At 40.2% G+C, this 25842-nt stretch overlaps 1 protein-coding gene across 2 annotated transcripts in view; it reads right to left on the bottom strand.

The window, feature by feature from the left end:
• The window catches only part of exoc5 (exocyst complex component 5), a 73173-nt gene that overhangs the window by 24789 nt on the left and 22542 nt on the right, over positions 1-25842 (bottom strand). The window contains exons 10-15 of one of the 2 annotated variants that reach the window (XM_048270879.1): positions 22002-22084; positions 20698-20907; positions 18327-18474; positions 18125-18233; positions 11739-11859; positions 1342-1428 (exon numbers count right to left, since the gene is read on the bottom strand). In XM_048270879.1, coding sequence (XP_048126836.1) covers positions 1342-1428; positions 11739-11859; positions 18125-18233; positions 18327-18474; positions 20698-20907; positions 22002-22084 — 758 coding nt within the window. The remainder of the gene's footprint in view (positions 1-1341; positions 1429-11738; positions 11860-18124; positions 18234-18326; positions 18475-20697; positions 20908-22001; positions 22085-25842) is intronic. The other variant, XM_048270882.1, reaches the window with a different exon arrangement.

Genomic DNA, 25842 nt, shown 5'->3' with positions numbered 1-25842 from the left:
CTAAAATCATATCTACAAGAAAGGAGCTTTTTTGTTGCCACCGGAAATTGTACCTCAACACCAACCGTCCTTGACCTGTGGTGTTCCCCAGGGGTCGATCATGGGGCCACTATTATTCAACCTCTATATGCTCCCACTTGGACAAATCATCCAAAATAATTTGATTTCATATCATAGCTATGCAGATGACACACAAATTTACTCAGCTCTGTCACCAAATGACTATGGTCCCCATGAATCTATGTGTCATTGTATAGAACAAATCAACACCTGGATGTCTCAATTTTCTTCAGCTGAACAAAGAAAAAAACTCTCCAGCAGGGTTGATTACTGCAATGGACTGTTCACAGGCCTTCCTAAAAAGACTATTAAACAGCTTCAGGTGATACAAAATGCAGCAGCTAGGATTCTAACAAAAACTAAAATAACTGACCACATTTCTCCAATTCTCAAGTCCCTGCACTGGCTTCCAGTTAGTCACAGAATTGACTTTAAAGCACTACTGCTTGTTTATAAATCAGTAAATGGAGCAGGACCTAAATACCTACATGCTTCAGCAGTACACACCTTCTCGTCCACTCAGGTCCCAGGTGAAAAACCTGTTAGTAAAACCTACTGTTAGAACTAAACATGGTAAATCTGCTTTTAGATGCTATGCGGCTCAGCTCTGGAACCAACTTTTGGATGACATCAAAAAGGCCCCAACTGTAGACAGTTTCAAATCTAGACTTAAGACCAAACTGTTCTCAGATGCTTTCTGCTAACTGCGCCGAGTTACAAATTCTGAATCTGCCTTGAAAATTATTCTACCTCGTCTTTTACTACTTTTATTACTTTTTAACTTCTTTTGCCTTTGTTTTTTTGCTTATTATTTTTTCTTTATTTTTAAATGATTTTAACTTGTGCGTTTTATGTTTTCTTTTTATTATGATATTATTATTCTTTACTTTTTAAACTATTCTTTGACTATTGCCCTTCTATGCTTTTATCAGCTATTCCTGCTTTTGTTTATGTAAAGCACATTAAATGACCTCTGTGTATGAATTGCACTATATATATATAAAGTTGAGTTGACTTGACTTGTGTGTAGAATTTTGAGGGAAAAAACGAAATGTGGAAAAAGTGAAGCGTTGTGAATACTTTCCGTATGCACTGTAAACGTATCAATAGCCAGGCTACCCTGTTGCATGTTATAATAACAATTGATGGGCATAATGTCATACTCCCACTCCGTGATGCCGCGCCCGGCCAGGGAACAAGGGTTTCTTGGGATAATTTGAATACTGCTAATGAGACATACATGACATTGAAGACAGACATCATTGACAGACAGAAACTTACCGGTCAATTCCCATGTCTAATTTAACCTCCATTTGCTCTATAACCTCTTTCTTCTTGTGCAGACACTCAGTCAGCTTTGGGGAAGAGCTAAAATGGACAAAATGCTTTAGAAAACATGGTTCAAATTTACAGGGTGTGGGGATTGATACATTCAAGAACAGTAAAACGTGCAATGGTGGTCACTGACCATACCTGCACTGGTGTCGACTACTTCTCACCATGCCTTAGTTATGCTGCTATAGCATAGTGCCGTCATGGACTTTTGATGTGTCACGCCGTACAACATCAGCATCAGCATGGGTGTCACCAATCGTTGTCACACAGAAAAAGTCAGGCAAAATTCACACGTGCATTGACCTGTGTGAACCCAACGGCGGATGGTTTTCCATTGCCCCAAATGGATGAACTGCTGTCCAACTTAAAGGGTGCCACTATTTTTTTCTACAATTGACCTGACAAGTGCTTACTATCAAATGCCTCTGCATGAAAAACAGTCGTGATCTTACAGCATTCATTGCCCATGACTGGTCGTTTAGTTTCTGTCTTGTACCATCATAGTCTAGTTTCAGCACCTAGGGCATATCATATATCATATATATTCCTAGGGCATATCATCTCAGCCGATGGCCTTCAACCTGACTCAGAACGTATACAGGCCATTGCCAATGCTCCTGCGCCTTCTGATGCCTCAACTCTCCGCTCCGTCCTTGGACTGCTTTCATGGTACTCAAAATTCCTGCCAAACCTAGCAATGGTGGAACCGATGCGCACATGTCTGAGATCGACTGACGGTGTGTTTCAGTGGTCTGACTAAGCACAGACTAGTTTCGAGACCCAGGCCCGAGCATTGTTTGATCCCACACTGCATACCATAGTGTCCACAAATGCATCAGATTATGGATTAGGTGGCGTACGGACACAGGTGGGCTCACACAAGGTTGAAAGGACTGTAGCGTTTGCATCTTGAACTCTCTCTGCCACTGAGCGTAAATATGCTACAGTGGAAAAGGAAGCCTTAGCTTGCGTGTGGGCTGTTGAACATTGGCGTACATACCTATGGGTGCACCGCTTTACCCTACAGACAGACCACCAGGCGCTGACAACTTTGCTGAACACAAAGAGTGTCGAGCGTGCTGGTCTACGTGTTTCAAGATGGTCTGCTTTTCTCATGTCCTTCAACTACAACTACGACAACATCTACCATCCAGGCTCCAAAAATGTCCCTGTTGATTGTATGTCCCGCTTGCCTTTACCTGCTGATCCAGCTGCTGATTTCTTGCTCCTGCTGCTGACGGTGACCTTGAATTTGTTGCCCTCCTCGCTACTGCTCATACGACTCTGTCTGCTGCTGACCTTGACTCTACTTGTGCTACATGCCCTGAGCTCACAAAACTCCCCGCACAGATCACACACACAGGTGGCCTCTTTCACCTAAAGGCCTGGAACCCGAGCTGTTGCCGTACTACAAACTGCCTTAAACTCTCTGTTAAAGACCTCTTCATCTTTTATGGTTCACGACTGATCGTACCCATAGCTTTGTTTCCTGACCTGATATCAATTGCACACAAGTCTCATCAAGGTAGGGCTGGGAAGGTAACCGCATAACCGAGGTCACGTGACCCCTACAGCGGGTCTGAGCTCGTCACAATCATCACCGGAAATTTTTTTAAATCTGTGGGTCATTCCACGTCAATTCAACCAGGGCCCACGCACTTAGGTCTCAAAAAATTCTGAAAACATTACCAGGTGTACCTATGTTATCCAGGAGACACACTGTAAAATTACTCTTATGTAAGATCAATACTTTCCAAGATACAGACAGTTTTACAGGGGGAGGGGGGTGTCGATTTTGTTCGGCCTCTTTTTTGTCAAAGATCCCACAGCGCAAGAACTAAACCATGTAGGAGGCTCAAATTTTGCATGCATACATAAATAGGAATAGTATGTAGCAAAATCATCACGTTTGGTCTGGATCGTGCATGATCATAGCTGTCCCTCAAAGTTGATCAACATTTTATTGGAGTTTTTGGCTGGGCTTTGGTTAGGCCTTCAGAAGACATATTTGTACTCAACATAGGCTCTTGATTTATTTTCCTTACTGAGATAAGTAGAAACACTCTCACAAAGAGCAAAGAACAGAAAATAAATTCCTTCAGGGTCTGAACAGCAGACCTTACAAGTCTGAAAAATCATTTTGGTTCTCATTTTCAGAGCACCCAAACACCTTGTGGGAATATGCAAAGATTTTTTTTATATTATTTTCTTTATTCTCCATGATCCCTTCTTTTTAAAAACACCAACTTGAATCGTCTTATGCAAATATTTCTTTTTTACTTTCCACCCTGAACATGGGCAAAATGCACCATTGAGATCAATATGTTTTGTATAGAGTTACCACAGGTTACTCTATACAACCACAGGTGGCACTGTGGTAACTCTATATGAAACATATTGATGTATATACTGATGAAGGCACTAAACCACAAGAGATTCTCACCAGCCTACCTGGCTGAAGGACTATGTTACTTGAAAATGGCGTAACACTGTCATGCTTATGATGTATATAATTGCACTTATATGGCCTTGAATGTTTGAATTAATGTACCGTAAAACTTCAAATAATAGCCGAGTCCCAAAGAGACGCCTGTCTCTTTTAAACGCCTGGCGTGGCTACAGGTTTGGGTTAAAGGCCGGTCTCCAGTAGAGGCCTGGTCTGTTTTTCCGGTTCGGGTTGTATTTAAGAGTGTGTCCATGAGAGGACCAGGCGGGGGTGACGCATGCTACGTCACCGATTTTGATAAAACTTGGCCAGTTTGAAGGGTCCACCTAAAAACTCAAAAAGCCAAAATAGTAAAAAATTTGAAACAACCCATGGGGAGTTAGGCCCCCGTCCTTGTTTTAGGCCAAAAAAAAAAATCAAAAAAGGCTCAAAATTGCATAAAATGTTGACATCCCTCCTGCTGTCAGATTTAAACACAGCAAAGTAACAATCCATGCCATCAAAGGTGCATCCGAGGTTAGTTTAAAACTGGAGTTACAAGGCGTAAGGTGTGACTGGTGTTAGTCCAGGACCGCACGTATCCACTACGTCACATGCCTTTTGGCGAATACCCAAAAAATAGCAATATTCAGACCTGAATATCTCCCATGAGCTACCTCCTTTTTTCAAATTTCTTTTTTCACATTAAAGGGCCATCTGTGGACTTTATAAATCAAAAGAAAAAGGGCTCGGCCTTTTTATTATTTTTGTTGCTGTAACCGCCTAAATAGTGTGATGCAGGAATCATAGAAACACAGAGTATTGTTATTATGACATGATAATAACCTTGTTATTTTTCATGTGATAAATGGTTTTAACATGGAAAAATTTTAATCTAGCTTGGCATTACTCCATTAGCACTGTTCCATTAGCCCAACACAGCAGACAGGCGTTAAAGTGGGAGGAACACAGTTTCACAATTAATGTACAAGTAAATTAATTCACAAGTAATGTAGATTATCATGTTTTCAATGTTTCAGACACGTTTCCTTGTGGGACCCGGACATGAAGCTACTGTAGGTGGTTATACCATGTCATAGTCTCTGCTTTAAAACAACTTGTACTAATAAGCAGGGTCTACAGACATGTTTTTACAATGGATGGACATCGAGGTACAGTAGGCTACAAAATGAGTAAAGCCCAGGAGAGCACTGACTTACTTGCTACATATACGAACACTCAATACCCAAAGTAACCATCATGTCCTTGTCCACGGGGGCAGCCGTGGCCTACTGGTTAGTGCTTCGACCTTGTAACCGAAGGGTTGCCGGTTCGAACCACAACCAGTAGGCACGGCTGAAGTGCCCTTGAGCAAGGCACCTAACCCCTCACTGCTCCCCGAGCGCCGCTGTGGCAGGCAGCTCACTGCATCTGGATTAGTGTGTGCTTCCTCACTGTTCACTGTGTGCTGTGTAATTTGCGGATCGGGATAAAGAGACCAGAGACCAAATTTCCCTCACAGGATCAAAAGAGTATACAGTATATATTTATATACTTGTTTGTAAAAATCTCCATTTTGAATGTCCACAGATCCAAGTAAACCAGCATTCTCTTTAGAAGGTTTTTTAAAAAATATCTGTGTGGGCTAAAACACTGTTTACATGTGGACGGAAGACCTAAACATAAAATATCTTGGTATGTGTGTACCTGGCCTAAGTTGTGCTAAATTTGAAATAACTCCCTCAAGGGGTTTCCAGGATATTGTGTTCAAGGTGTAAAAATACAGTAGACCCATGCTGTTTTTTTCATCTTTGAGTATAAGTGACTGTGTGTGCCGAATTTGAAAGAAAAAAAAAAAACTTCCTATAGGCATTCCTCACAAGAATGTGAGGTCACAATGACCTTGAACTATGACCTTTGACCATCAAATTCAAATTAATTTGTTATCTGTGAGTGAAAAGCCCTTTCCAAAGCGAGCTACACTCTCTCCCTAGCCACTTGCAACGATTAACCAAGTGTTAAAGAAACATGCCAACATTTTGGGAAATTATCTTACTGTCTCTGCCAGAGTTAGATAAGATGATACATACCCTTCTCGTCTCTGTGCGTGCAGTACCTCAGTATGAAGCACCCACTGTTAGCATAGCTTAGCATAGTTCATTAAGGTGAGCAGCTCCAACTAGCCTATAGCACCCAAAAGTGATAAAAGAACTCAACATTTACATGGGGAACTTGATTTATCTGTAAGGGAGATTTCCACCTGAGTGCACACCATAACTGAGGGGAGTGGGTAGGGATTGGTTTCAGAACGGGCCAGTGTGAATGTTTGTATCACATTTGAAATTATGTCAGGGATTTTTAGAGGTTTATTCACCACAATGGGCTGTACATAAGGTCACAGTGACCTTGATCTTTGACTATCAAAATCTTACAAGTTATTATTTGAGTCCATGTGACCGTTTCTAGCCCTGAGATATGTTGGAGATATCAAATTTGCAAAAATTAGACCTACTGGTATACTGGTGTATGTCACCCGATGATGTAATTTTTAGCTAGGAATATATTACACTCAGGACATTAAATGTAGCTTGGATTTGATCAGCAGACATGATTTATGATAATATATCTCCATTTGTCCACCACAAATGAGCATTATTTTTCAACCAATCATTGAAGTAGATATGTATTTGAAATCACTGGCTGGATCACACTATTTAGGCGGTTACCACAAAAAAAGTAATAAAAAAGCTGAGCATTTTTCTTTTGATTTATAAAGTCCAAAGATGGCCATTTAATGCGCAGAAAGAATTGTGAAAAAAGGAGGTTGCTCATTGGAGATATTCAGGTCTGAATATTGCTATTTTTTGGGTATTCGCCAAAAAGCTTGTGACGTAGTGGACATGTGCAGTCCTGAACTGACAACAGTCACACCTTACCGCCTTGTAACTCCAGTTTTAAACTAACCTTGGATGCACCTTTGATGGCATGGATTGTTACTTTGTTTAAATCTGACAGCAGGAGGGATGTCAACATGTTATGCAATTTTGGGCCTTTTTTTGAGGTTTGGCCTAAAACAAGGACGGGGGCCTAATTCCCCGTGGGTTGTTTCAAATTTTGCACTATTTTGGCTTTTTGAGTTTTTAGGTGGACCCTTCAAACTGGCCAAGTTTCATCAAAATTGGTGACGTAGCATGTATCATCCCCGCCTGGTCCTCTCATGGACACACTCTTAATCTTCTAAACCCCGTCAGATCGTCTGTTTAAAGCCCAATTCACACCACAGATTCGCAATGACACGAAACCGTTACAGAAAGGAGGTTACAGCAGTGTGAATTAGGGATCGACCAATTATCGGTTATTACCGGGCCGCTTATTAGGGCCGATATTTAGCATTTTTATAATAATTGGTATCGGTCATTTTTTCCACCGATAAGCCGATACTGAAATGGATAAAGAATGAAATGCGCTACTTTGTCTGTAAAGCGTCTATCACTCCCTGCATTTGCTACTCTGTGGTCGAGAGCATTGTCCCGCCCACTACACCGTCTGATTTGTTAGTTAGCACGAATGCAGCCAATCAGGATTGAAGACTGAACACAGAGAAAGTTTAGAATTCTCACTGAGGCATATTGTAGACTGGGCTTCAGCTGTACGGAGCTATTTTTCGAAGGTAAGGAAGGTAGGCCTACCTTACATTGCTGAAGTTGCAATGTGAATCACAATCATCTACAGTGAAGTTGCAAAAACACCACTTTGTAAGCTATTGTCTCTTTGATCCGGATCAATAAGTAGCCTAAAGCACCCACCTCCTTGATTTAGCGAATTCCTGATTGATGCACGTTAGTGATATAGCCTACCGTTTACTAGTTGGCCTACAAACTCGGGTGCTGCGCGTCGGGAGTTCTTTGCATCCGCCTCGTCAATTAATTGTTAATAACGGGACACCTCGGCGGACGTTATCCCTTAGGCCTACATAGTAGACAAGTCCTAAATTATGCAATAGCGAACGTCTAAAAGTCTAGCTGCTGCTTTTTGAAGGACTGTCAGAGAAGACTACAGGCACCCAGGGTCAGCCGTAATTTAATCCGACCTGAACTAAATCGCGTCCTGAGCTGGCTATTATGTGCCTTTTAGGCTCACAGAAGTGTAGCTTATAGCCTACATATGGACACAAATTGCATGCTTAAATAGCCTTATTACACTTGCCATCACGCATGCACCTCTTCCTCTCTCTTTTCTCTCACGTGCACTCACACACATGATGGCAAAGCATCCTCTTTGTGACGGGTCCCTTACAAGCACATAGCAATTATTTTCATAGGCATACACAATGGGCTATCACTCAGCTCTTGGATTAACATGATACACAGGATTTACACTTGTGATGCAAGTTGATACAATTGTGTATCAAAAGAAGAAAGAAAAGTTAGCTTGTCTTTTGAATTAACATTTTCAGCATATCGCCATAGCCTAGGCTATCTACCCCCCTTTTTGACAACTGAAATATCGGTTTTACATATCGGTTATCGGCCTCCTGTTTTGGTAATAATTGATATCGGTATCGGCCCTGAAAAAACCATATCGGTCGATCCCTAGTGTGAATTAGATGTCGTTGCAAGCCGTCGCAAAGCATTCACCATGTCTGGTCACAGTTGCAAGGTTTTAGAATGTTGCATCAAGTTGCTGGTTAATAGAATGTTACAGCTCATCTCGTCGCGAATCTTTGGTGTGATTTGGGTTTATGTGTGGTGTAGTGGTGCACGGTGCACCGATACTACAAAAGTATCGCAATACCCTGAAATTAAAAATGTTACAATGCCTAATTTTATTAGTATCGATACTTTTGAGAATGACCGTGTTCATTTGAAGTAACATGCGTGTGCACAAGGCATGCTTCTAGCGCCTCCTCCCCTAACCTGTGGCTGTGCGTCTTTTCTCCTCACACACACGTAAGCGCAGCTGTCTATAAACAGCGAGACATGGCTGCTAGTTCAAGTGATGCTATGGTAACACATAATAATAGGCTAATATCAAGTTGATTTGCTCACTTGCATCTCTCAAGTTTGTGTTGCTAACCTATCTAGGCTGTGGGATTTTGGTCATTTAGGCCTACTATTTGGGTTCAATGTAATTTAGAAATAGGCTAAGCAACCATCGCAAACTTTTACATCTGAAGAGAGATCCTTGCTAACTATTCCGCTAGCTCAGGTCACATTTGACAATAGTGCCCGCTAAAATCATTAATGAACATTGCATGAACTTATCTCTTCTATGATCCCAGAAATATTTTCTTCGACTTGTACATTTTTTGAACATTTATTTTATCTAATGACATACAAAACATAATTAATTGCATCCACATATCCTTATGCGCTATGTGCAACTTTTATTTACTAGACTAAAACCGTGAGACAAGGCCAATTACTCTCACCTATCTCTTAAAGTGACAGGCACTCAATTACACCTACACATCACCAATGTGCACTCAATTAGACCTAGAACACCACATTAAAGATATGCCTAAGTGTGATAGTTTAAAAATAGTTATAGTTTTAGAATAGTTTTCAAATTGCTAAATATATTTACTAGTAATTATGCAGAATATATGAAATATGACATAAGCCATCATTTTCTATGTGTGTTTTTGTGGGGAGAGTCAACAGAATCTGGGATGGCCACTGGTGTGAATGATCACACTACAGTATATTCAGTATTACTGATGATTATGTCAAGGTAGTGGGGCCCCCCAAATCAAATACATTTTTTAAAAAGTATCGAAGAAGTATCGAAATCGCAATTCTTGACTTGGTATCAGTATCGAAACATTCATTTTGGTATCGTGATAACACTAGTGTGGTGCAGACTGCGCACGTTATGATTCCAGGAGTTCCAAATTGTATAACTTTTTTTTCAATATGAACTATGCCTGTATGTCCGACTTAGTCATCGTTCAATTCATCCCTTGTGTTTAAAATTTGCGGATAGGCCGATGGTAAGCTTGTTTTTATGCTGGCAACAAAACCAGAAGGGTTCACGAACGTTATTCTTTACTCTAAATGCGTACTGCCATGGCGATAAAGAGAAAGAAGCCAGAAAGGGAATTTACCTTAGACTAGGCTAGGCTATATCAGAGCCCGTCTACGGACATTTTCTGGCTATATACTGAAATAGGTTAATGATGTAACGTCAACTGCGCTTCTAATGGGTCTGGTGTGTGCGCGCGCAGTTTTTATTGAGGAGTCGGAGTGGCAAGTGCTGCGCATAGTTGCAGTGGAATGTGGCTGCCCCGGGCATTATAAAGCTTCTCACTCTTAGACCTACTCATACACGGCGCTGAAATGGCGTATTTAGCCGTCTAAATTCGAAGCTGGGAGAGAAATCGTCGGACATCCATGATTATTGTGTTATTCAGCACCCCTGGTCAAAAATATGTTCCCTGTGCCTGGAAGTAGGCTATGATTTGAAATGTAGACTGTTGTCAAATTTGGCAAATACAATACGGGAGAAACGATATGGTTCATGGCCTCTCATGCGGTTTCATTCGTGCCAAAGGAGGGAGAATGAAACATTACGCATGTTCCACTTTTGCATAAATAATTCCTGAACGGTTTTGGTCAGGGCTGATAATGCAACTGTATTTGACAAAGGACCGATATAGGCTATTTGCTAGTGACAAAATATGAGCTTTCAGTGTGATACGATCTCTTTGTAAATTACGTTTGATTAAAACATGTTTCATCTGTTCTGGCTATCCCCACTATTTGGATCTTACTGTATCTCACTCAATGAACAACATCTGAACACTAAATGAATGATGATCATGAATTGTCAGATAGCCTAGTCATATAGGTAGACATTCAGTGTGTTTGAAATAATTCATTCGATAATATTTTCCATCTTTGCAGAGGAAAAGTTTTGTGTAAAGGGAATTAAAGGCCTGTCTCATATAGACGCCTGTCTCTAATACTAGCCGGTGCAGTTTGGCGATTTGGAAAAATAAAAGCCCGGGCTGTTATTTGGAGTTTTTTTACGGTAGTTGGTCATACTTGAGTATGCACAGTAATGTTTCAGTCAGAAGGGCTAGTTCATTCTGCATCCCCATTCCTATTACTTCAGACAGATGCATTATTTTATTTCTGTGTTCAAAATAAGCTGATGGAATCTGATTTGATGTGAGAAAACTGTACATGAGTTCTTTATTTGTGGTTGATGAAACTGAGGTTGCATACCAGTTTAGTGATTGATAAGCAGTAGTGTTGCGCGGGTTAAGGTTTTTTAACATCCGCACCCACCCGACCCGTCAGGAGAGTCTATCCGCACCCACCCGACCCTCAAAAATATGCGCTGATTAACGACCCGACCCGCCCACACCCGCAATATTTTCTGATCGCGCTTACCCGCCCCCGCCCACGGGTAACGGGTTGACCCACGCAACACTAATAAGCAGTACTGAAGACTTTTCATGCTAATGGATTACATGATCTTATATTCCATGTGTATACAGTTATACATGTATGTTTGTAAGAAAACTGAGTCTTTTCTTATAAGGGGGAAAATGTTGTGTTGACTGCTTAATTAAAAACTACAGGAAGTAGGTATACAGGATGTTTACAAATGATGTAGGCTTCCGTACATGCTGCCATGTTCTATTGATGCCATGCTTCGTAACTGAGTAAAGTACCATCTGTTATACTCTGCCTACATCATCATTCCTTACATAAAACAAAGTCTATCTACTTTGTAGTGATTAATTGTGCAAAGCTTGATGCAGATCTTTGAACTCCTTGAGAGATATTGCACAAGTTATAAGGCTATTGGATACTCTTTAAAATGTGAGCTTTTAGATTAAACAGCAAAAATGAAAATACGATTATTTACTTGGAAATTACCATGGACACAAAGGGGCCTCTTTACTCACCTGATTAATGGCATGAGATGATCATTAAACTGCTTGTCAAAGAGATGGAAGATGGTGTTGGCTTGCTGTACCACATCAAGGAAGTATAAATTGGCATTTTTTGCATCAGCTGATGGGATTGCTGTAACAGAGAAGAAATTACAAATACAACTTGATTGCATTCTTCAGTGCGCTTAAGCTTTTAAAACCAGTTAATTCTCAGTGTGCCGGCGGGACGGTTACCCCCCTCCCCCACAACATTCTAAATCAATTGTATGCACCATGAATTGTATGAACTTTATTAAGGCTAGTAGTTGGCGCAAGTAGCCTAGATCGCACTGTCCAGAGAGGCATGATTTAGGCCAGGGATTCCCAAACTGTGCTAAAATGATTAATTAATTAATAATCAAATTAGTTCATAAATAACTAAGCTGCCACAAAATATATGACCGCCCAGCTCAGGATCCATTCAGAAAAATAAATCACACTTCAAGATGAAAAATGCTTGGGCAATGCACGTAAACTGGTGCTGCTGAATAAAAATGATTAATTAATTAATAATCAAATTAGTTCATAAATAACTGGAGATGTACCTGTAGGCTACGAAAAGCAAAAGGTATCAGCATAATGTTAATTTATTTTTTATGTATTTATAAACAAAAACATCTCTGTCAGTTCCATGCCCGTTTTCAACAGCTATCAAAACAAAGGTCATTTTTTGGATGGATGGATTTTTTGTGAATGTTTCTTCTTCTACATAAGATTTTAGTCATCTTTAGTTCATGTAATACTTTATTGTCAATGCACAAATTAAGTAACAGTAGTCTGAAGCGTTATTGTCAATGCACAAATTAAGTAACAGTAGTCAAGCGTTATTGTTAATGCACAAATAAGTAACAGTAGTCTGAAGCGAAATGCTGTTTTACATCTCAAATAACTGACATGTCCAAATTTGTCTGAGGTCCATGGCTAGTCTGGCTTTCATCAGACCAAGCTCAATCTTTTAAGAAAAAAAAAATAAATAGCGGGCAGATCAGGCTGGGTTCACCCAGCCTAGTCCATAGGCACCGATATTGTTTAATTTTCAGATTTTACTGCGCTCTAGCTATTCCAAACTAGATCTAATAGAAGCTGTTGTTAGCTTCCCCCAGGCCTATTTACAACATAAATTGTCAATCAAATTGAAACCAAATCAAGCGGACTTAAACTGTCTATGGCGAAAAGTTGTAATAACATTTTAAATGTATGTGCTTTTTAATTTTACCAAGTGGAATTGGCATGTATGCCTGTGCAATAAAGTATAACCCGCATTTATAGTTTTCTACAAATGCAATCAATCAAATGGGCCTGTCGGTAACATTACCTAGGTCCTTATTGATATTACAAGATTAGCGTACCTGCAGTAAAACCAAGCATGTCGATAAACATCCTCAGATTTATTTACCGGCTTCAAGAAATGGGAATTACACTTCATGTGAACATCATCCTGTCCTTATTGATGTTGCTGAAAAGGTCCATTGAATAGATTAGTGGACAAAGCGACTACTTATAGCCAATACTGAAAATAGCCAAATGAAGAATATTTATTTTGGCATTGAATTTGTAATTATGTATCGGCCGTTCTAATAAAACCATAAAATGAGAACTGTGTCTGCCCACATGGAGAACTGTGTCTGCCAGGTCAATCATACACATAAAATTTGGTGCAGTTCTGAACATCTTAACTGAAGATCGGGGTCCAGTCAAATGAGTGATTAGAGCCAGGGGGGGCTGCAGATCAAAAGCGGGGGGGGGCTGCAGATCAAAAATGGCGGTTCCATGCTATCCATGTGGGGGTACATGCCCACCAAGTTTTGTGTACCCGGTCTTTCAGTGTCCGGGAATCCTTGTTGGTGTGCGTCACTAAATGTACACATAAGTTATTTTATTGTAGGGCCCCATTGACCGAAAGTGCACAAAACTTGGCATGCATTCGGAGGGTGTCATAATGATCCTACACTTTTAATTTCGTGCAGTTTTGACCTTGTCAGCCAGAGATATTGTGATGAAAACACCTAATTTTTTGCTTTTTAATTTTTAACTAGGTGGCGCTATACATGAAATAAGTGGTAATGGGATGGGTTGACATGCCCCTTAAGACCAACATACAAAAAAAAGGTGGACCTCCTAGGCCCTACGGTTCTCGAGATATTCATAGAAAACTGTCTCCGGCCACCTACAGGCCAGTTGGTGTATAGTAACATAAATTAATTTATTGTGTGGCCCCCCATGAATGGAATTCCACAAAACTTGGCGTGCATACAGAGGGTGTCATAATGATCCTACACTTCCAATTTCGTGCAGTTTTGACTATGTTAGGTCACAGATACCTTCAATTACACCACCTCATTTTTTACTTTTTTTGTGTTTAACTAGGTGGGCTATACATGAAATGAGTGGTTATGGAATGAGTTGACATGGCCCCTTGAGATCAACATACAAAAAAAAATGGTCCTCCTAAACCCTATGGTTTTCGAGATATTCACAGAAAACTGTGTCTGCCCTACCCTCCTTTCGGGGGGTCCAATTCAGCGGGGGGGCTACAGATCAAAACGAAAAACGATGGTTCCATGCTATCCATGTGGGGTTACATGTCCACCAAGTTTCGTGTACCCCGGTCTTTCGCTGCGCGGCGGTCATAATAAATAATTTCTAATCGGGTTATAATGATATGGAAACGTGAAATTAAAGGAAATCATTTGTAAACTATATAGCAGGCTATGTTTTCATAAAAAAAAAATAAGCTACCCACAATGCATATGATTTCCTGTGGGCAGACAGAATATCTGGCGTGTTAGTTTCGTGGAAGTATAGGCTATGTAGAAGGCTATGCAAACATGGAAAACTGTCTAAAAACAGGGACACTGTCCAAAAGGACTAATTAAAGTGATCGAAAAAGAGAAGCGAGAGAGCAGGAGACAGGTAACGATGGGATGGAGGGCAGAATGATGGAGGTGGAGCGCAGGGGGGTAAAAAAAAGATGAGACAGAAAAGACTGCGGGAAGAAAAAAATAGGCATATAGGCCTGGGCTTCACTATGATGAGGCATATAGGCCTGGGCTTCACTATGATGAGGCATATAGGCCTGGGCTTCAAGTGGATTGGGAGACAGACTGCTAAAAGCCACAGTGTGTGGTTTGCAGTGAGGTGCTATCTAACCAGTCTAATGTTGTTCTCCACACTGTTTTTTTCTAGCGTGAGAGCTCATAGACAAGTTGCACACTTTGATTTTGCTATTTGTTATATAGCGTGGCTAATTAAACATGATGCCGCCTGGAATGCTTCAATAGAATGTGTTACTTTTCGGATAGTGGGGGTACTCGAAGGCGAGTCAGGATGTAGCAGGTGATCCGCAGGAAAAAAAGTTTGGGAACCACTGATTTAGGCGATATTAATATTATTAAGGAACATCAATATCAAACTAAACGTGATTTACTGAAAACATTTGCAGTTTAGTGTAGACCTATTTGGCTGCAGCCTTGGCTACAAACCTCATAGCCTGCAATATAAATGAATGATAGTGATGACGAAGGTAGTAACGTAATGAAATGTTGAAGTGTTGAGATCTGTTTTATGCCCTGAGCTTTATTTTGTGATTTCACCATTAGATGTCGCTGATTTACATGCCTGAAAAACTGTTTTACGGATGGTCGAAAGGATGCATAGACATGCACATCTTTTCACACATAGATGTTGGTGGTGAAAGATGCGTATGCACAGTTCAGCACCGTTCACGCAACTTCTTTGTGCGTAAATGTGATGTGAAAGTGAGATTGAGACGTTTAATTGATATGATCTAATTTATTATTGCACTTCTCAACTGTAGGGGGACCACAAGAGCAAATCTTCTTAAGTGCTGCTTTAAGAGAGGCAACGGAATGCGATTGGGGCTCAGACCCAAGTGTCCATACTTGGGTGACAGGCAAGAACACCGGTCGGTAACATTCCGACACAATTGCCAGATTCAGAAAGCGACTCTACTGACCACCCTTGCCGGCTCTACTGCTCTACCGTGTTCTTTCTGCTATATGCCTGGCCCGATGAGTGTATCCCAGATGTGGTGGTCACACCTCCCAGCTTTACAACAGACCGGGCTGACAGGCCAGCACAACTATCTAAAGACTAAAGGCAGTGGTATAGCTTCATCGCTAGTGAACCAACTCCACCTTTGTACAACAGTAGTGCTCTCCGGATCTGGAGTTTATAACCAACAACCAAACTTATAGACCTTTCTACCTACCAAGGGAGTTTGTGCTGATCGGTGTACACATTCCACCACAAGCAAATGCTAATGTTGACACCAGTGAACTAGCACATGATGATATAGCTGCAGTCGAAAGATCGCATCCGGACTCTACTGTAATAGTACTGGGCGACAATCACTGCAATTTGTCCGATGAGCTCCATATATTTAACAGGTAAAATGCACCACAAGAGGAAATAACATACACTGGACCATTGCTATTGAACAAATCACTTCAGCTTACCATGCATATCTGAGTGCTGCACTGGGAAAGTCTGAACATGCCGCGCTTTTCTTTGTTCCAGAGTATCAACAGAAATTCAAAACTGTGAAACCAAAATTCAGGAACATGAAAGTATGTGTATAGTCTATCTTATACACACCCATTGAACCAACAAAGTAAAGTATGCACAGATGCCTTTGAAACTCTCAAAGGCTGTTTTGAATGTACTGATCTTTAAAAACACGTGTGGCAGGCAGCCTAGACGAGTACACAGAGGCAGTGACGTCATACATCCGGTTTTGTGTTGATGAATGTATTATGATCAAAAGTGTATTTTACAGTGGAGAAAAGGGTAAATACAAGTCTGGCAAGTATCAACTTTCAAGGTGGATTATGCAAATAAACTGGAGCATCAACTCTCCACCAACAACCTCAGATCTGTCTGAAGAAGCCTGAAGGAAATGACCAATTAGGTCAACAAGGGACCTGCTTCACCACAGATGAGGACCCTGATCTCCTTGATGGGCTCAATGAGTTTTATGCCTGGTTTGAGGATATTCTGTCCTCAGAAGTCCCCTCCTCCCACTCCTGCTTTTGTCATCCAGGAGGCAGAGGATGAAATGTTGGCCTTATAAGATTAACCTTGGCGTCAGGTATAAAAATGTGATAAAACATTCAAAATGTTTTAGTTTTTATGAAGAAAAAAAAACAATTGGAAAATCCGTTCACTCGTTGCCGCCACTGTTGGTTACATCTCAATGCTCAAGGTAGTGATGTGATATGACTGAACCAGCTCAAGTCTTGACAGTACAGCGAGATGAACACGCCTTCTGTTCAGCCTTTTCAGTTTTAACCCAAGCGCTTCGTAAATCAGGAGGATGATGCAGAAGACAGTACTCGAGATTTACATGAAAATGAAGATGATCAGAGAGGTGAGGAAGCGAGAGTGGGACAAAATTGATGGTGTCTGTGTGGCAACTGCTTGCCAATGCCAACCGAGAACGAAAGTGTTAGTTCTTGCTGCTACTGCCTCTCCATTAAATGGAGCTCTTTACAACGGTCACTACTACTGACCCGAAAGACCCAGTTACTGTCCTATCCTGCTAATTGTGTCCCGTGACAACCATCAATGCATATGAGAACCACTAGAAATGTTCCGGAGAGCTTTAACCACTGAAATTAGGTTGCAGTTCCTTATTTTGCCATCTGCGTTGGTCTGAGGTTGCGTTCCACACTGACTGACAAGCCAACCTAGTCAGGGTGCGTTTTGTGAACAAATCTGAGGGGGGATGAGTCATCGCTCCTACACATCACTCCATCCTAAGCCTCAATTTCAATAGTCAATTTGATTTTAGAGGCTCTAAAAATATGAAGTTTCATTTCTGAATTGGTTGATGTTTCTCCTGGTTACCTGTGCTCACCTGTGCTGCATGCGTCTACCTAGGCCATATGGTGTGTGCGTGCGGGAGGGAAATTCTCTGCCTGCTCAGCTCAGGGATTATTGTTTCACAAGGACGTATTACTGACGCGCACACCACGTTCAGAATTAAGTTGGTGCGATGACGGAGAACCAAGAAAACGTCCGAAAAAGGCAGAGAATGTCCAAAATTTTGGGATCATTTCAAACTTAGAAAAGAAGACAGGGTGCAATGTCGCCACTGCAAAGCAGAACTGGCGTAACACAACATCATGTCAATGATGATTCAACATCTGAGCTGAAAGCATCCAGTTGTTAACACCAGCTCACCAAGTTACATTGATGCTAGCTGAATTGTTACAATGTATGGTATTTGTAGCAGCTGTAGCCTAATTTTGTGAGTCGATATGATGTTAAATTGTGGAAAATTTAAGTAGTAAACTAATTTATGTAAAATTGCAAAAACAGCAAAATTAAGTCACTACCTGATAGACCAATTTCCAGGGCATAGTCAATGTGATCCACACAAAGGTGATCCACTAGTAGTAGAAAGATACAGAAGGCATTCCTAGGTAGGTCGGCAGGGTCTGACAGCTGGCAAAATGAAGACGAAATGAGAAGTTGCAAAAACCCACCATAATGAGAAACAACATTCATTTTAGTTGTAGGAATATGTTCATAGCTCACCTTATGGCACCGTTCAAAGGCATGACGTGTTTCTTGCAATAAATTGACAACAACTTCCTGTGACAAGAAGGTCTCACCATGTGTATCAATACTTGGTCCCAGTGGTAGGTTAGTGTGTTGTCTTATGCGTTCCTTCAGTTCCTGGATACTATATGAAAAGGGAAAAGCAAACAACATATTCAATGTTCATCTGTAACAGTCGTATCTGCAAATCAAGGATGTAAAATAAACTACATAATCACACAATCAATTACACAACACATCAGGACTAAATGATTCACATGCATCTTGGCCTTCAAGTTTATTTTCATTATTAATAAATACTAGTAGTTTTAATTCAATTTTCCCTTGAAAGTTATTAAGAGATGAGAAACACTATTTTTTTCAAAGAAGATTATCAAGGAAGAGGGCTATGACTACACTTAATGAGTAGTAGCCTCTTGCAATACAGATACTGTATTGGCAATAACTTGCAATCAAAAACAGAAACTTATGTGTAGCCTGCCATATGTAAAAGTTATTGAAAAACAAAGCATGGGTTGTATTTAGCTAATCTGACACAAATGAAGTAATTGACAACAATAATTAAGTCACATTATGTGATGTGAATGTGTTTTCATGTGTTTAAAACATGACAATACTAATGTGTTATAACAATCAACCTTTTAACTTTGGCTGTGTTAACAAAAAAGCACAAGGGGTTATTTTAACCCTTAGAACCCTAGACTGTTTCAAGGGCATTTTCACTACCTTTAGTTAGAGGCATTTATCCTGGTCATTGTAAGTGCCATACACACATGCTATATATTGTTTTCATGTATTAATACTTGCATTGATTTAGATAATAAAAATACAAAAAACATATAATAAAAATTCTTATATTTTGACATGTATCTCACCAGTGCAAGCTAGCAGCTTGACTTGCCTTTCATGTATGTGTAAAGCAGACTGTCCTGAATCTGGCAATATCATTTGTCATGATTGAGGGATTGTCTGGGGCTGAACAATTTACAGACATATGTGGTGTGCGCCTTAAAGAAATAAATGCAATTTTTTTTATGTAGTGATGAAAATGACCTTTCTGCACTCCATATCTGTGACACAAACTGATCTGACCTGACTTGACCCGAGTTAGCCTGTGTGTGCATGCACTCATAATGATTCTCTACAACAACTTTTTACTACATTGCCATGAACAAAGTAAAGGCAAAAAAGGGGTTTCTTTGTTGAACAAATTGGGATGCAATGTGAGCCTTGAATTGGATACCATGCAGGAATTTGCTAGGATCTCAAAAACGGATTATGAACATGCTTTGCCATAGAGAACCACACGATAGCGTTGGGTTATAAACATGCTTTGCCACAAAAACAGACAAAAATGTGGGGTAAGTCGAGCTATATGAAGTTATTAATTTGCGGTCACTTCGTATGTTTTATAACCAGAAGGATGGTATCAAATGATAGCTCTGTGTCTCCTCTTTCATCCGACATGTGTGGCATATCTATCAGATTACAGGTCCAAACGAAAGTAATGGGTGTGCAGCGTTGGTTTTTGTACATGACATTATTTTGCAGTCACTTCGTCTGTTTTTATAAGCCAGAAGGATCGATATACTTGGTACCAATGGATAGCCCTGTGTCTGAAACAGTTGAAACAGAATTAAAGGTGCTCTAAGTGATGCCACACGTTTTTTTGGCTAAAACCTTTTATGTCACTTACTGCAAACATCACCTAACCATCCGCCAGCTGTCTGTGTCCTGAATACACTGTAAAAAAACGCGATCTCTGACATCCCAGCTTCAAAAACGGCAACAAAAACAAACTGGGCAAACCTAGCCCATAAAAACATAACAAACTGTTCCAGCAAATCACAGACGAGATGCGCGTTTAGGAGAGTTTCAATTGCACGGGAGCAGCACGGGAGGGAGGGGGAGGAAGTAGATCTATGTACATGTTCTAGTTTGCTAAGAATTTAACTTAACGACATATAGCCTACCTTTGTTACAACATGACACAGTCATTAGAAAGTGCAGTAGCCTACCGTTGTAACAGCATTACATTAGCATAAATGTCCCGAATGTAACAGCTGCTCTAAAATTGTGACAGCCTTGTTGATAAACTGCTTATTTCTTTCATGTCTGAAGCATTTGGTCCAGTGATCTTTGAAGTTGCTGTGACTGTCCTAAGTTTAATGAATTTATGATCCATAACTCGCAATCAATCAGCATACCGCGAAATTGAGGTAATTCCTTGCTTTTCAACCGCGATAAGAATAAATACATTATGTCCCAGCCCTAGTGTGCAGGCATATGTTGCTTAAAGTTAGTCTACTAAAGACTCAAATGGGAAGAGCTGTTGGGAGGGACATACCTGCCAGTGCCAAGTGGTCTCTTCTGATGGTTCTTGGAGTCGTAATAACGTTGCAGAATCATGGCACTGCGACTTTGTAGGTACTGACGTTCCATCTCAATGTAATTTTCCAGGTAGATGGAGAAAATGTTTTTTATAAGCCTGGATAGGAAGGTGTGCTTGTCTGATCCCAGATTGAACTCCGCCAATTTGTTTGTCAACAGTGTTGTCCTGAAGATTACATTTGAGAGGGTTAGGTAAGAATGTGTCAAATTAGAACATCATTTTTAAAACAGCAACTTGATCAAAGCCATTTAAAAAGAAAGTTGTTGCTGATAGTCTGAAGCTAACATTGTAAACATAAGAACAAAGTGTTATAATTATAATTTTTATATGTTTACATGTACTTAAATTCTTACTTAAAGTACTTTTGTCAAGCCCATTTTCCTCCACCAAGAATCAACCATTTTCAAAATGGGAATAACCTGACCCACTGTTTTGTTATAGTAAGCAAAATTTGAGTAATTTGCATGAGAAAGTAATATGTACAGATAGAATTTCACTTAAAGGCCCCTAAAAGTGTAACTCCGGCCCCAGGGTCTTTATATGCATTAAAACACATCAAATAAGCCGTAATGCTTCCCCAGCAGCATTTTGATTTGCTTGGATACTTGTGTTTCTTTCTGTAAGATCTTACACCTTTGAATGGACTCTTCTGTTAAAGCTTAACCTAGTCCGTAATGTTACTTATAATTGATACTTCTATTGCCTTAAAGTCATTCTTCCATTGGCACCTAACCTAGTTCTTAAAGTTCTTTTCATTTGTATACTTCTGTACAAATGGCAAATCATGTGTTGTATGGCAATATAAATGTTCTTAACCCAGTTTTAATGTCCTTAGATCTTTATTAACTAATCTTTATTTTGTATTAACAAAGGCATGTGTGTGTGCAGGGAGGGGTAAATGATGCAATGATACTATGACACTATGATGCGAGGTATAAATGTGTGTGTGAGAAACAACTGATTGTCTCTTTGGTGCACAGACTTTGTCACTGTATCTTGATTGCCTGATGCATACAAACCTCTCTGCAGGAAGTAATACACTACTAATGAGAAAGACAAAACCTTAACTCAGACATTCAGCATGTATAGATCTTTAAGCAAAATTTATTCCACCCCATCCAGGTGGCCATATTACATCAAAATAATTTAAAGATGATACCAAATGTACATGACCAGCACGCTTTAAAAACTGGTAAATTATTGCAATTGTTGAAATATGAAATAATGCAATTGTTGCAATATGAAATAATGTTCAGTACCTGGAGTAGAGGTCATACAGGTTCTTAAGATACTGCTCCACGTCAGAGTGTCGAGCCTCATCTAACTTCTCCTTTACATGAGCCTAAAAAAAAAAATCAGATAAACAAGTATTTCATATCCAAAACAGACCAAAAAATTCTGTGAATCATAGCCCTGTGTGTTCACCATTAGCCATTATTCCTTACATTGTGCGTTTTGTGGTGAGACATGCGTTACGTTCGGAGCGGCATACAGGCCATCAAAAGCAGAAGATTTTCAGTTTAGTTTGGGATTTAATTTACTTTTGGACTGTTTTATTATATTGCTAAATGTTGAGACCCATAAAGACGTCAGATGACTACCCCCCACAAATCCTTTATGACGAGGTCTGACGAGTCTGTTGTATCAATAAAGACGTGTTTTGATGATGACTAGAGCAAGTACCGCGTTAGCCTTTGTAACAAATAATCTGATCAGCAGAGCCGAAACCTAGCAACACCAGGCTAACCAATAGGAGTGAGGGATACATATTTGTGGGGTTTTCCGAAGTTTGACGATCTAAGTTCTAGCCTCTGAGGGGAAAAAAGACGAGCGCGTCAGCTGTCAGAGTGACCTGTGAATGTTGACATTTTGACGATGGCGGCATGAGTGTTCAGGAATCCGGAAGATGCAGCCTTTTATATTGAGATTTTTCTTGATAACGAGTCTGATGGGTCTGATTTTTCTGGGTTTGAAGATGATTTTATACCCTCGGAGGAAAGTGATAGCGAAAGTGATGGTCACGAAAATGTCACTGACGAGATGAGAGAAACGGGAGATGTAGCCTGGAGTCGTGTTATAAGGGACCAAACAATCAATCAATTTACAATGGATTCGGGACCGAAGTTGCCAAGGACATTCAATGTAGGAAACGCTACACCCTTGGATTACTTTTTTCTTTTTTTCGTCGAGACAATGTTTCAGAAGATTGCTACTGAAACGAACTTGTACGCAGAGCGCTGTGCTCAAGAACACTCGCGAGTTGATAGCCTCTGGTTTCCGACTGACGGCGCCGAGATGAGAGCTTTTTTTTTATTAAATATCCTGATGGGTGTTAATCCGAAACATGAATACAGTGATTACTGGTCCACGGATCCATTCCTGGGCGTCAGCGGGTTTTAACGTGCCATGACTGAACATGTACGAAAAGTTGTGCCAGTACTTACACTGTAATAATGCTGCCGCGCGAGTGACGAGAGCTGATGCTAGCTATCATCCGATAGCTAAAGTTGCGCCGGTGTTTGAGATGGCACGTCAAAATTGCAAGCAATTTTTCAACACGGTCGTGACATTTCTATTGACGAGGCTATGAAAGGGTTCAAAGGCAGAGCAGAGCTTTTAATGTACATGCCTAACAAACCAGAAAAGTTTGGAATCAAGTTCTGGGCCCGGTGTGACGGCAACACATCTTACATGTCAGACTTCAAGCTTTATTCAGAGAAACGGGACCAGACACCTCTTCAACGGATCCATGGTTTTGGATCACTGTGTTTATTTCGACCGCTTTTTCACAAGCATTCCCCTCTTGCAGAGTCTGCTAGCAGATAACATTTATGCCTGTGGAACGCTAATGTCCAATAGGTGCCCCCACAGAAATAAAGCAAAAAAGAAGCCTGAAAAAGCTTCTACGGAAACGAAGTGACAGTATTTTTTTCCAGAAGGCCGGCGTCACTGTCACAGCATGGAATGACAATGTGGTTGTCGTAGCTCACACCTGTCTCCCACATCCTGGTCAGATGGTGACCTGTCATCGGCAGGTTGAGACGGAAAAGCTAGTCGTGCCACAACCACAAGCTATCACTCGATACAATCAGCACATGAATGGCGTGGATGTGCACAATCAGCTAAGAAAAAAATACGCTACCTCTCGTCCCAGTAAGAAGTACTGGAAGTATATCTTATGGTTTGTGGTGGACGTCTGCCGAGTGAATGCGTGGATTTTGTACTGGATGGCCTCTACAAGATGAGTGGGGAGGAAGACGCGATACACCCAGAAAGATTTCATCTTGGAGCTTGGTAAGGGTTTGATCAATGGCTTCACCAGTAGGAAGCGATCTACCATCAGAGAAGGGGGGGTTGAAATTGATCCAAAAAGGCACAAGGCGGCTCACACCTTCGAGCGACTTCCCAGCAAGCACCGTAGGTGTAAAAATTGTTTTAGACTTGAGCGTCGGCATGAGACGGTGTTTGGCTGTGCCACATGCAACACACACGTGCAGGGACTGTTTCCTCCAGGTGCACCAACCTGAGGAATGAACTAAAGGTGTTGTTCATCTGATATGTATATTTTATGTATGTATCTATATAATATCTGTTTATATTATTGTTATGCCTAATTAGTTGGTAAACTTGTTGTACATCTGATATCTTTATCTATTAATATTATATCTGTTTTTATATCATTGTTACGCCTAATGAGGTGGTAAAGGTATTCATCTGACATCTTTATCTATTTATATTATATCTGTTTTTATATTATTGCCACACCTAATGAGGTGGTAAATGTGTTGTTCATGATACATATTTATCTTTATCTATTTATGATATCTGTTTATCATATTATCTGATTTTGTTTCAGTAAAAATAGATATTAATTGAAACAACCAAACACTGTCAAATCTGGTTTTATTTCGTCTAAGATTGATAACTGATAGACTGAAACTACAACACAAAACAGGTCAAATAGGCTTGAAACTGTTTTGTACCACACTTATTACTTACCACTTGGGGAATCTTGACTACAACAGACTACAAGATTGGTAAAACAGGTTTGAAATAGTTCATCGCCATATTTCCCATTACTTACCTGATCATGAGAAGACCCTAGCTGCAATTTCCATGTGTACAGGTACAGGGTCTCAATACCATACTTACCATTACATACTGTTAGATTTTAGTGGTTTTCTGTATGTCTTTGTTTAATACTGCAGAAACTGCGGGGACAGGACGTTTATTGTAAGCAGACAGAATGTTGTCACCTTACAATAGCAAATGGTGTACCTAACTAATTGTTCCCCCACAAGAAACATCTTAATTGAATAAGGCTATATCACTACCCGCTTTCCCCCCTCCAATTTGAGCCCAGACATGAATGTATATTCTGGTATTATAATTAGCCAGGAGTTTCCCAGATCTTTGCTTCAGTTTCTTACCTTGGCTTCACCTTGCAACACTGTGCTGTGCTGTGCGTACAACAGGGTTACCAGAACTCTGTTGTTACATCCAGAATAAAGAACTATTCTTTCGCAAGCCAGCCTCAAGTTTTACCTGCTCTTAACTACACTGGAATCTACTCGGTCAACTGTGTCTCCATTTGGGATTAAGGAGACAATTTTAATAGCATTCTTCAATACTTACATAATTCTTTTCAGATAGTCCATAATTTCAGGTTCCCAAAATGGGTTCCCAAACCTGGGTTTCTCTAAGGTCCATGGAGTGTAACGTCAATTAATTTGTTAAAATAGTTAAAATAGACTAAAACTGTTCTATACCATACCTGGTGATATTTTCATTGTCTCAATAACTTGGCCAACATATTGGAATATTTTTGTGTGTGTACAAAGTTCATAACATGTATATATTAAATGGAGAGTATGTTTTATTTTTTAAAAAAAACTAAAAACACTAGTTTAGAGAATTTTAAATGTTCCAATGATGAGGACTTGCCTATATATTATTTAAAACAAATGGACATTGTCATAATAGATACCTCAGAACCTCAGGTTTCTAAAAATATATAAAATGACTAATGTTTCAGGTAAGTTGATGGAGTGTATCATTCATTTGTAATCACCTGGCGAGTTTTAATTGTTTTATTCAATA

The sequence above is a fragment of the Alosa alosa genome, chromosome 2, assembly GCF_017589495.1.
Source record: "Alosa alosa isolate M-15738 ecotype Scorff River chromosome 2, AALO_Geno_1.1, whole genome shotgun sequence".
Lineage (NCBI taxonomy): Eukaryota > Metazoa > Chordata > Actinopteri > Clupeiformes > Clupeidae > Alosa > Alosa alosa.
The sequence above is the reverse complement of the archived record's forward strand: the minus strand, read 5'-3'. Positions and strand labels throughout refer to the sequence as shown.